Source organism: Xyrauchen texanus, chromosome 28 (assembly GCF_025860055.1).
Source record: "Xyrauchen texanus isolate HMW12.3.18 chromosome 28, RBS_HiC_50CHRs, whole genome shotgun sequence".
Lineage (NCBI taxonomy): Eukaryota > Metazoa > Chordata > Actinopteri > Cypriniformes > Catostomidae > Xyrauchen > Xyrauchen texanus.
In genome coordinates this window covers 17898963-17911698 of record NC_068303.1, presented here as the reverse complement: position 1 = coordinate 17911698, position 12736 = coordinate 17898963, and the positions used below count along the sequence as shown (strand labels likewise).

Genomic DNA, 12736 nt, shown 5'->3' with positions numbered 1-12736 from the left:
CAAATATGGTAGTTGTGTCTGTACTATGACAGGTTTTCTAGCTTCCTGTTATGGAGCTTTGAGACAAGAAAAACTGGAATCAAATGGTCATGGGACTCGGCATGTTAAAATGTTCACATAAAAATCAAGGTAGTAATCACTACAATAGGCAATACATCTGAAGCTCTTTTAACACCCTTAATTTAGTCACAAATGTGACTGCTGGGATTAAATATAACACTACGAAGATAATGTGTGGGGTGATGCTTTGTATTCCTTATTTCATTTCAGAGTATTTTGACTCTTAGATAACCTATTTAACATTGGGACTTCAGTAGCAGTTATAAAGACACAGTCTTAAGCATAGCAGAAATTAACACCCCTGTTTACCTTTCTCCTTTTCATCTAATAAAACCTAAGATTTCCAAGAGGGCTGGTGGAGAGGCAGAAGATAGAAATCTAAAAAGAAAGCTTTTCATACCTTTCCTCTAGCTCCCAGAAAGTGATGTCATCACCAACCCAGGGATTGGATGGCTCTGGTACTGACACGAAGGGGTCATAGTCAAGATATTGCTCTGTGTAGGTCATCAACCTGCAAGACAAAGGTTTAAAACAATGTTAATAATTAATACTAATGTAAAACAGGCAGGTGGTAACACTTACAATAACTTTATTAAATCACATAAATAAATATACAGTGCATTGCGAAAGTATTCACACCTCTTGGTGTTTTTCCTGTTTGAAATGTATGAAATGGACCTAACGAAATAGTCCAAATTGTTGAAGAGGAATGAAAAAAAATACCTTGTTTAAAAAATAAATAATAATTAAAAACTGAAAAGTTGTGAGGGCATTAGTGTTTAGCCCCTTTGCTATGAAACCCCTAAATAAGATCTGGTCCAACCAATAAACTTCAGAAGTCACTTCATTTATTGATTAAGGTCCACCTGTGTGCAATCAAAGAGTCACATGATCTGTCACATGATGTCAATATAAATACACCTGTTCTAAAAGGCACCCGAGTCTGCAACACCACTAAGCAAGCAACATGAAGAACGAGGAGCTCTCCGAACAGGTCAGAGAAAAAGTTGTGGAGAAGTACAGTAGATATCGGGGTGGGTTATAAAAAATATCCTAAACTTTGAACATCCCACAGAGCACCATTAGTCCATAATAACAAAATGGAAAGAAAATGGCACCACTATAAACCAGACATGAGAAGGCCGCTCACTAAAACTCACGGCAAGGAGGGCATTAATCAGAGATTCAACAAAGACACCAAAGCTAACAATGAAGGAGCTGCGGAGATGGGATTTTCTGTCCACAGGACCACTTTAAGCTGTACACTCCACAGAGCTGGCATTATGAAAGAATGGCCAGAAAATAGCCACTGCTTATGGAGTTTGCCAAACAGCATGTGGCAGACTTTCCAAACACATAGAAGGATCTCTGGTCAGATGATACTACTTTTTGGCCATCATGAGAAATGCTATGTGTGGCGCAAACCCAACACTTCCCATCACCCCAAGAACACCACTCCCACAGTGAAGAATGGTAGTTTAATGTCAGGAGTATTTTTCATTGGCAATGACATGAAAACTGGTCAGGATTGAATGAAAGATGGATGACACTATATACAGGGCTATTCTTGCGGAAAACCCGTTTCAATCTGCCAGAGATTTGAGACTGGGAAGGAGGTTCACCCTCCAGCAGGACAATGACCCTAAACATATGGCTAAAGCTACACTAGAGTGGTTTAAAGGCAAATATTTAAATGTCTTGGAATTACCTAGTCAAAGCACAGACCTCAATCCAATTGAGAATCTGTGGTATGCCATGAAGATTGATGTACACCAACCCAACTCATCTAACTTGAAGGAGCTGGAGAAGTTTTGCCCCAAAAATTGCCCCAGTGGCTAGATGTGCTAAGCTTATAGAGACATGCAGTTGTAATTGCAGCAAAAGGTGGCTCTACTCAAGATTTCCTTTTTTTTTCTTAATTATTGTTTGTCACCAAAAAATATTTTGCACCTTCAAAATGGTAGGCATGTTGTGTAAATCAATTGGTACAACCCCCCCAAAATAACTTTTAATGCCAGGTTGTAATGCAACAAAACAGGAAAAACACCAAGGGGGGTAAATACGATCCCTTTAACATCCAAAACATCCTTAAAACAAAATAAATGTACTTGACAAGCAAAAGTGTATAAGAAGAATTTGTTCTAAAAAAAATATTAATTAAGTATTTTACCCCATTGGTAAATAGTTTTTTCTTGTTTTAAGCATAATCCTCACTAATTGTTTTAATACATGTATTATGTAAGATTATGTAAAAAAAACAAAAAACATAATGGGGTAAAGAAATATACTTAATTCAAGATACATTCTTTGAAAAAACTCTTAATATCTCATGCAATTTGCTTTTCAAGTAAATATTTTTAAAGATGTTACCATATACTGTATATTTATTGGAAAACAAGGCAAAAATATTTTTTTTTTGTAGTGTAGCTCTGTTGCCAGATAAATTATTGACAGATGAATAATGAAGACTTACGTCTCAGCTACTTTGGACATTTTCATACAGTGCCGATCCAACTGAGTGTTTAAGAACAGAATCTGAAAGAGACAGAGTACCGTTACTAACTATATTTCCCCTTGAGCATGTAAGTGATCCGTGCTAAGATATAGCAACTGTTAGACTGTCAAAATTAAATTCACAGCCTTTCTTGCAAATACTTCTTTCTCTACGCCTTCTTTGGTGTCCTTGTTGCTCTGTTGTAATGGTGTGTGTACAGGACTCTGCGTCTGTGTGTCATCCACTACACCATACACTGACTGTGTGGCAGTGAGAGAGAGAGAGAGATGGGTCATAAAATACAATGCAAGACACTGTCTAATGCATATATATGCACATTAATACAGCATCAGCACCTTTTTCACTCTTTGAGGATTCTTCAGGCGGCGACATTTCCTGATGTCCATCTCTGTGGTGTTGACACACCCTGGCTGTGGATCACATGAATACTTATTTAAATTAGGTCATATAAGATACAGTTACTACTATGTTCCTATCAAATCTACTGTATAATTCTGTACAATGTAGGTTTGGCAATTATGAAATTATAATATTTATGGCTGTCAAACGTTTAAAATATAATGCAATTAATCGTAATATTTTTATTCTTAACACATTAACGGATTCAGTTTATTTTTAGAGAAAAGAAAACATAATTTTTTTTTTAATTTGTGCAGACTACACCTTTATATACTGTTTGTGTATATAAAATGACACTGGACAGAGGTAGATTTCAGCAGCAGTGTTCTTTAGTTATCTAAATTTTGTTGAGCTTTGTTGACAAAATGGTGCAGCAGTCTATTTTTTTATTTTATTCTGTGCACTAGGGGTTGCACAGACTAGACGACTACAACTAACATAGTTGACACCGTCAGCCAGAAGACAACTAGTCGCTCACTACATGATTTATAAAATGCATTAGTAGGAAATTCAGCAGGTGTGAAGCCTGGTGGCTCTGCACTGAAATGGCAGGGTGGCTCTGCACTGAAATGGCAGAGTGGCTCAAATATAGGTTGTGATGTTCTGAAAGATTCACATTAAAAGACACACACAGAATGCAGTGATGGCAGGAAGCTTTTTATGCACCAATGCCACAAAATGTAGAGCAAACCCCATTAGGTGATAGGTTACATTAGGTGTGTAATTAATGCTTTATCTATTATAATTCTAGTGTAGTCACATATAATCATGCAAATTAAGTTCTGTTCTATTGCTCCTGACTGCCAGAGGTGGTGCTAAGCACTAGTGGATAATTGCAGCGCCAGCCCGATTGGTCGAGAAAATATAATAACAAAGTCATGTCATGATGCAGACCAAGCTGCAAGGATATAAAGCCTCTTTCGCTTTCTCGCTATATGATAGTCGTCGTTGTCTTCTCTGCGCTGTCCAGTGCAGCTTAATTGAGTAGCGAGGATTTGCCCTCTCAAGCTGTGAGAGTGCGCTCTACACCGTTATCTGGATGGATTTTTCATCATTCATCATACATGAATGTATATTATTTTATATTAATTCTTAGTGTTGGCGATACCCTGTGCTTCACAGTACTATCCAGTGGCTGGTGTCTGACCACAATTGGGTAACAGTTTCCCCAAAACCTACAATACGTTTTTTGATTTATCTTCTGTTACATAGTTACTATCGTGCAGAGCTTTATCGTGGTGCAACGCGGTGCTATCCGATGGCCAGTTGATTCTTTCTTGTGTTGTTCTGGGTGTTTTTTTGTCTCGATTCAACTATCTTCGGTTCTACCCTAAGAATATATTTGATGGCTCAATTCTCTAGGCTCGCATATTATCGGATGTTTTGATTCCCTACGGTCCTAACCGAGGGTGTGTATTATTCGACTAAATCATGGCTCACGGCTCCCTTGTCAACGGCTTTCCACTGAGTGTAAACTGTGTCTGAACACGCTTCTTCCCAATGATTGAGACGATCACTGCCCATCGTGTTTAGGAATAAGAGATGCTTTGATGGATCCGTGCTTGCACTAGTATGCTGCCTATAACAGAGAGGAAGCTTCGCCTCACTGAGTTGGATCCTTGTTCGCCTGTTAGCCTTACACAACATGATTCAGTCTCGTGGCGCACTCAAAAGCAACGTACATCGGCAGCGAAAAAGAAACCTGTGCCACAAACTGACAATTCTGAGCATTTGCTGTCGAAGACTGTTGCTAATATCTTATCAGAAATAGCGAAGATGAAGCGACTTCAAGCTCTCCAACCCCCAGGGAACACACCAGTGAACAAGACGGTTTCCAAACTCCACATTTATTACTGATTTGGATGCTCTCTCCTTGAGTGCCTCCAATTTGCATTTTCATGATGAAGAATTGGTTGATGCCGCTATGCATCCTCCCTCTCAGGAGGTTTTCTCCAGTCTGTCTGTTGCAGGTGGCTTGAGCGGGGGTTCTGTTCATTCTACAGATGATACTTTGTCAGTAATACTGATGGTTCCCCTTCTGTCGCTCTCTCCACGTTGTGTCGGAGAAGCGACACTAGGGGTCTCTCTTGAGCGCCGATATCCACCTCTGATCTATGAAAAAAGGCCAATGAGAGTTGGCAGCCGGTATTTGCATGTCCCACCCCCGGACATACGGGTATTTAAGCGGCGCAAATACGGGAGTTCATTCAGAAAATTTCTTCGGAGCTGATGGTCTGTTTGCAGTCTGCTGCGAGAATACACACCCTGAACTCCTGCATCTCTGACGATCTGCTTGCTGTTGGATTTGACGGCGCACAACAGTGGCTTTCTCCTACTTTGCACGGCATGCATTGTTGCCCCTGAGCGCTTTGACAGCGCAGACACACACACACACACACACACTGTGTATTAAAAGAGCAATTTTCTTTAAAAAAGTAAATTCCTCTAAAAGAGCAAACACAGCAGCGTTGAACGTCCTTTTAAGGACGCCGCTCTTTTCAAGATGCCCTTCCGCCCCTGTGTCGTTCCTGGATGCGGTAGAAGCCTCTCCGCTTCAGACGGCCACATGCGCTGTCTCGTGTGTTTGGGCCGCGATCACACCGAGGCGGCGTTTGTGGATGGTTCATGTTCTCACTGCGAGAACATGACCATGACCACGTTAGTGATCGCGGCTTGCTTTCAACAGAAAGCAAGCCACCCCAGCTGCACCCCGCATTGTTCCTTCTTCCCACAGGATTGAGGACGATGCGGTTGGCGCTGGGGGCGATTTGGGGCGGCAGCGGGTGCAGTTTCCCGGGTAGCCCCCAGCTGAACCTCCCGCTCCCGACACGCTCGCTGGTCCCCGTCCACGCTCAGCGGCAATAGCGGCTCGCCTCACAGCCTGGCTGTCTATCCTCCCGAGCCCGAAGCAGATGAGCTCGCCGCTGCATCGGAGAGTGTGATGTCTGATGCCGAGGACTCCCTGGACTGCCGCTCGGGCCAGCAGGCCCAGGCTGAGGCCGACGCTCAGATGTCTGACATGCTTTCCGGGCCGCCGTGAGCGTGGGGTTGGATTGGAACCCTCCATCCTCCCCACAGCCTTCACGGTTGGATGACTGGTTCCTGGGGGCAGAGCGCCGTTCGCGGCCTCGCATCCCCCCGGTCCCGTTTTTCCCGGACGTGCATGACGAGCTGACGTCTACGTGGAGAGCCCCGCTCTCCGCTCGTCTAGGTGCCACCCGCTCCACTCTCACCACCCTCGACGGCGGAAAGCGCCACGGATACGGGGCGATTCCCCAGGTCGATAGGGCAGTTGCGTACCATCTATGCCCCGGTAGCCCTACCTCCTGGCGTGGTCGACTCGTACTCCCATCCAAGCCCTGTAGGACAACATCCTCGCTCAACGCGAAGGCCTACAGTGTGGCTGGACGCGCTGCCTCCGCCCTGCATGCGATGGCCCTCCTGCAAGTCCACCAGGCCAAAGCACTCAGAAGCATGCACGGGGGTGGACCTGATCCTGACGTGCTGCAGGAACTGCGCTCAGCGACCGACCTCGCCCTGAGAGCGATGAAGGCCACAGCGCAGGCACTCGGACAGGCGATGGCTACCCTAGTGGTCCAGGAACGCCATCTCTGGCTCAATCTGGTCGAGATGCGTGAGGCTGACAAGAACCACTTCCTGGACGCACCTGTCTCCCAGATTGGCCTTTTCGGCGACACCGTCGAGGACTTCGCCCAACAGTTCTCCGCGGTGAAGAAGCAGACGGAGGCCATCTCCCACATCATGCCCCGCCGCACACCTGCCGCTACGGGCCCTGCCCCGTCTGCTCGCCGAGGGCGTCCTCCTGCGGCAAAGAAACCAGCTCCTGCTCCGCCCCAACCCGGGCCCAGCTCTCAGCCCCGGCGTCGAGCACTCCGCAGGCGGCGTACGCCCCGTCTCACGAACCCCCTCTAGGACCCGGAAGGCTCCCAAGCGTTCCTGAAACAGTCGACTCAGAGCCGAAGACGTTAGCTCCGGAGGTGGTAAGACCGCTCCGTCCCCCGGTGGAGGGCCGGGTGGAGAATCCTTTGTTTTTTCATTTGCCACACCCCCTGACGGGGGCTGTGGTACCCACATTCTCAATAAAAGAGCTATTTCCTTTGCCTCTGGGTCACCTGGCCCGCAAATGCCGTTCTCACGGCAATGTGCTTTCAGATTACGACAGTCCCTCTACACCGGACGCGGCAATCCCGCCTTCCGCCTGCCCACGACTGTCCCCCGGCCGGCCGGTTCAGACGAGTCCAGAGGACGCCGACATCAGACCTCCTCTTCAGTCACGAACCCGCCCCCTACCGGGCGCGCGGAGCAAGGTAAGTGCTTTGAGTCTATTCTCAGCCTCAGGCCGCAACGAAGCCGCCCGACACTGCATTACCTGTTCCGCCCCGCTGCGAGGCCCCGCCGGGTACGTCCAAAATACTCGTCCCTTTGGTGCCCCTAGCGCAGAGCTGGGAAGCGTGGCTTTCGCTTCCCAATGCATCACGCTGGCTGCACCGGACCATTCGACTCGGTTACGCAATTCAGTTTGCCCGCTCCCGCCCCTTCAGGGCGTCCGCTTCCGCAGTACACGGCGAGCATGCCAGTTCCCTGCGCACGGAAATCGCGACCCTCTTAGCCAAAGGCGCGGTAGAGCCCGTCCCTCCAACCGAAATGAGGAAGGGTTTCTACAGCCCTTACTTCATTGTACCCAAGAAAGGCGGCGGCTTACGACCAATCCTGGACCTGCAAGTTTTCAATCGGGCCTTGTTAAAACTCCCGCTCAAAATGCTCACGCAGATAAATATTCTGGCTGGCGTTCAGCATCTAGATTGGTTCGCAGCGGTAGACCTGAAGGACGCGTACTTCCACGTCTCAATTCTGCCACAACACCGACCCTTCTTACGGTTCACGCTCGACGGCCAGGCGTTTCAGTACAAAGTCCTCCCCTTCGGCCTGTCTCTGTCCCCTCGCGTCTTCACGAAGGTCGCAGAGGCGGCCCTTGCCCCGCTACGAGTAGCCGGCATCCGCATTCTCAACTACCTCGACGACTGGCTCTTCCTAGCACACTCTCGAGAGTTACTATGCACACACAGAGACCAGGTGCTCCGGCACCTCAGCCGCTTGGGGCTTCAGGTCAACTGGGAAAAGAGCAAGCTCACTCCGGTTCAGAGCATCTCTTTTCTCGGGTTGGAGTTAGACTCAGTCTCAATGACAGCACGTCTCACAAGCGAGCGTGCTCAGTCGGTGCTGGACTGCCTTGCTTCCTTCAAGCCAGGCACAGTGGTCCCTCTAAAATTTTGGGGCATATGGCATCCTCCGCGGCGGTCACGCCGCTGGGGTTGATGCATATGAGACCACTCCAGCACTGGCTCCAGACTCGAGTTCCGAGACAAGCATGGCACCACGGCACGCATCGGGTAAGGATCACCCCCGCCTGCCTCAAAACACTCCGACCCTGGACAGACCTCTGCTTTTTACGGGCAGGAGTGCCCCTGCAGCAGGTGTCCCGACGCGTTCTGGTCACAACCGACGCCTCCCGGTCCGGGTGAGGTGCCGTGTGCAGCGGGCACGCAGCAGCGGGCCGTTGGAAAGGGGCCCCGCTGCATTGGCACATCAATTGCCTGGAGTTGCTGACCGTCCTTCTTGCTCTCAGGAAGTTCCTCCCGTTAGTTCGGGACAAACATGTCCTTGTGAGATTGGACAGCACCATGGTGGTGGCGTACATAAATCGCCAAGGCGGCGTAGGCTCCCGCAACATGTCACACGACTCAGGTCGCTGCGTGCCACTCACATCCCCGGCAAGCTCAACGTCATAGCGGACGCGCTATCACGACAACGCCTGCCCCGCGGGGAGTGGAGGCTACACCCCCAGTCGGTCCAGCTGATTTGGGAACGGTTTGGCAAGGCCCAGGTAGACCTGTTTGCCTCCCAGGAAACCTCCCACTGCCCGCTCTGGTACCCCCTAACAGAGGCTCCCCTCGGGACAGATGCACTGGCACTCAGCTGGCCCTCGGGGCTGCGCAAGTACGCATTTCCCCCAGTGAGACTTCTTGCACTGGTGCTGTGCAAGGTCAGGGAGGACAAGGAGCAAGTCACGTTAGTGGCCCCCTACTGGCCCACTCGGACTTGGTTCTCGGAACTCAGGCTTCTCGCGACAGCTCCTCCCTGGCGAATTCCCCTGAGAAAGGACCTCCTCTCTCAGGGACGGGGCACACTCTGGCACCCGTGCCCAGACCTCTGGAACCTCCACGTCTGGTCCCTGGACGGGATGCGGAAGAGCTAGCCGGCTTACCGGCGACTGTTGTGAATACAATCAACCAAGCCAGAGCCCCCTCTACCAGGCACCTTTACATCCTAAAGTGGCGTTTGTTCGCAGATTGGTGTTCTTCCCGAACTGAAGACCCGCAGAGATGCGCGATCGGGTCAGTGCTCCTGTTCCTACAGGAGAGGCTGGACAGGAGGCTGTCCCCGTCCACCCTCAAGGTGCATGTTGCCGCCATTGCCGCCCACCACGATCCTGTAGACGGCAAGTCTTTGGGTAAGCACGACCTGATCCTCAAGTTCCTGAGAGGCGCCTGGAGGTTGAATCCCTCCCGGCCAGGCCTAGTTCCCTCCTGGGATCTCTCGGTAGTCTTGGCAGGACTCCAGAGACCTCCCTTCGAGCTGCTTGAATCAATTGGACTCAGGGCCCTCTCTCTTAAGACGGCCCTGCTGATCGCGCTCGCCTCTATCAAGAGGGTCGGGACCTACAAGCGTTCTCTGTCAGCGACACTTGCCTGGAGTTCGGTCCGGCAGATACGTCTGTGATCCTAAGACCACGACCGGGCTATGTGCCCAAGGTTCCTACCACACCCTTCCGAGATCAGATAGTGAACCTGCAAGCGCTGGCCCGGGAGGAGGCAGATCCAGCCCTTTCGTTGCTATGTCTAGTGCGCTTACCTGGACCGCACAAAGAGCACCAGACGCTCTGAGCAGCTCTTTGTCTGCTTTGGGGGATGGCAGAAAGGGAATGCCGTCTCCAAACAGAGGCTCGCCCACTGGGTTGTTGACGCCATCACACTGGCTTATCACACCCAGGCCGTGCCCCTACCCTTGCGGGTCTGAGCTCACTCAACAAGGGGTGTTGCGTCCTCGTGGGCACTGGCCAAGGGCACCTCCCTAGCAGACATCTGTAGAGCCGCGGGTTGGGCAACACCCAACACCTTCGCGAGGTTTTACAACCTCCGCGTTGAGTCGGTTGCGTCTCGTGTTTTCTCAGGTCCGAGCCTGTAGAACTCGGTAACATGTAGACCGACCGGCCGGATCGCTTGCGCCCAGCGCCCTTTTCCTGACGTCAAGGTAAAGTAGTGCGCCTTCTTCCCAGGGCGCCCCACTCCGAGTCGGGACCCTGGTCGATTCCTCCCCAGCCCTCCGGGTCCGCGGTTCAGCGGAGGAACTCGCCGACCCAGCCACTGCGGGTACCCTGATGGCTACCCTGTACTGGTATAGGTGCTCCACAGGTAAGGCCTCCTGCTCGGACTCCCCTGTGTGTAATTCCACGGTTCTGTCCCCTACGAAGTTGACCCCCGTGTCTCCCTTAGGCAGTTACAGCTGCCCCGGTCGCTGTGCTGTAGCAACTCCCCCCTTTCGAGGCTGGATCTACCACCGCACCATACTTTCCACACGAGCCCTAAGACGGCCGTGTGACGTGTCTACCACTTTTCCTCCCCAAGGAAAAGGGCAGGTGTGGTCTCCGCAGGGTCTGGGTAAGACCCCCTTTCCTATATGCGTGTAAGGGCCCCGGCCGTGATTGCTCTATGCGAGAAACATAGAGAGAAAAGAGGCCCAGCCAGGCTGGCCCGTTCCCATGTTGGCAAACATCGCCTTGTTCCCCTGCCAGGGTAACTAGAAGGATTCCGATGTTCTTATGGGGCATTGGGGAAGGGTACGTGCAGCCAGGTACAGATGATGCGCGGCACTGGATGAAATCCCTGCCTGCCTCTGTATCGGCGGTTCACGTACACGGTTCAGCGCATGGCAAGATTGGAATGGGTCCCCTAGTGTCGCTTCTCCGACACAACGTGGAGAGAGCGACAGAAGGGGAACGTTTGGTTACGTATGTGACCTCCGTATGTAAGCTGCTTCTATTTTAAATGTGTATGTCGCTGCCATATCTGCACATCATGCCCCAGTTGTTGGTTCCTCTTTGGGGTCTCATAGCCTTGTTTGCAATTTTCCGAAGGGAGTAAGGCGTTTAAAGCTGGTTTGTATGAACCCTTTTCTGTGTGGGACTTGCCACTTGTGCTAGAATTCCTAGTGCACCACCAAAGTGGATATAATTGAAAGCAACATTTCTGCTGGCTGTTGCTTCCACTAAACGTGTTGGTGAGCTCCATGTGCTGTTTGTGAGTGAGTTGTGCTTGTGCTGGTTGCCAGGGGATTCAGGGGTCATTCTTCATCCTAATCTGACCTTTCTTCCAAAAGTCCTTTTGCCAGAATTTGTGAATCAGTCCATTAATCAGGCTGCTTCAGCTGCCCTCATCTCAATCCAATACTGATGTGAGGGTTCATCTCCGGTTTCCTGTATGCACTTTAAGGTTTTATGTATATTCTATTGCTTCTTTCAGGCAGAAAGGATCAGTTATTTGTTTGTCATGGCAGTGTGCGTAAGGGTTCGCCTTTGTCCACATAAAGACTGTTGCGCGTGATTGTGGAGGTGATAAAATTGGTATATAATAAGGCTCAACAACCCTTACCAGAGGGTGTCACTTGCCATTATACCAGGCTGTCTCTTCATCTGGGCTGCTTTTCGGGGAGTTTACTTGGCAGATATTTGTGTGGCTACAACCTGGTCTTCTCCATGCACCTTTGCACGGTTCTACAAAGGTTAATGTGGCTGCATCCCATGCTGTGAGCTCTGCGGTTCTTCTGGAGCGACCTTAATGATTTAAGGTGGGTGACACTCCTCATGACTGTGTCGGAATATGCCATCCACTAGTGCTTAGCACTGCCTCTGATGGTTAGGCGGAATGAAACGGAATGCTAGTTACATGTAACTGTGGTTCTGTGAATTCCCGATGACCGCCACAGTTCCTTGACATTCGAAATGCACAAGAAAGCATTCCGAGGCTGGGCACCAAGCTGCTGCGGTTTATATCCTTGCAGGTTGGTCTGCGTCATGACGTGACTTTGTTGTTATATTTTCTCGTCCTATCTGGCTAGCGCTGCAATTATACATCGTAATCAGTAATACGGTAACATGCAATATATGAAAATGTGCATTCAAGTATAACCGAAATACAGTATTAGGGTTATGCTGACCAGGAAACTGTTCGCTTCTTCAAAATCATGATTAGGTGACAGTCAGATAAGTGCTTCAAGATGGAGTCTGAAGACCTGTTGGAAATATCCTGATTGTCAACTTTGTGTGTTGGGACATCTGACTTGAATGCTCTTCGTTCCTTCAAAATTGCGATTTTGCGAAAGTTTAGAGAAACGCTTCAAGTTGGAATCCACAGACATGACGGAATGCATCCCTATTGTAGCTCGCTCCCGAGATCCCGTGGCCGCCCGAAACCATCCGAACAAGCGGCTGCAAGAGGATGGAGAACCGCTTGAACTGCTGTGACATCAGAGGGAGACCCAATTTTCAGGGGGGACTTGACTTCTCACGACATCAGCAACTCCCACGATTGATATATTTAGACATCAAATGATTGGACGAAATTTGTAGATACATCACCAGCTTGAAGACGACTTCTTATTAAATGTTATCGATTCTATAACTTC

The 12736-nt window shown here is 49.5% G+C and overlaps 1 protein-coding gene across 2 annotated transcripts in view; it reads right to left on the bottom strand.

Annotated features, from left to right (window-relative positions):
• The window catches only part of LOC127621953 (regulator of G-protein signaling 6-like), a 109545-nt gene that overhangs the window by 15831 nt on the left and 80978 nt on the right, over positions 1-12736 (bottom strand). For both annotated transcript variants that reach the window (XM_052095785.1, XM_052095786.1), the window contains 4 exons: positions 2911-2985; positions 2716-2814; positions 2534-2595; positions 461-571 (listed from right to left, as the gene is read on the bottom strand). In XM_052095785.1, coding sequence (XP_051951745.1) covers positions 461-571; positions 2534-2595; positions 2716-2814; positions 2911-2985 — 347 coding nt within the window. The remainder of the gene's footprint in view (positions 1-460; positions 572-2533; positions 2596-2715; positions 2815-2910; positions 2986-12736) is intronic.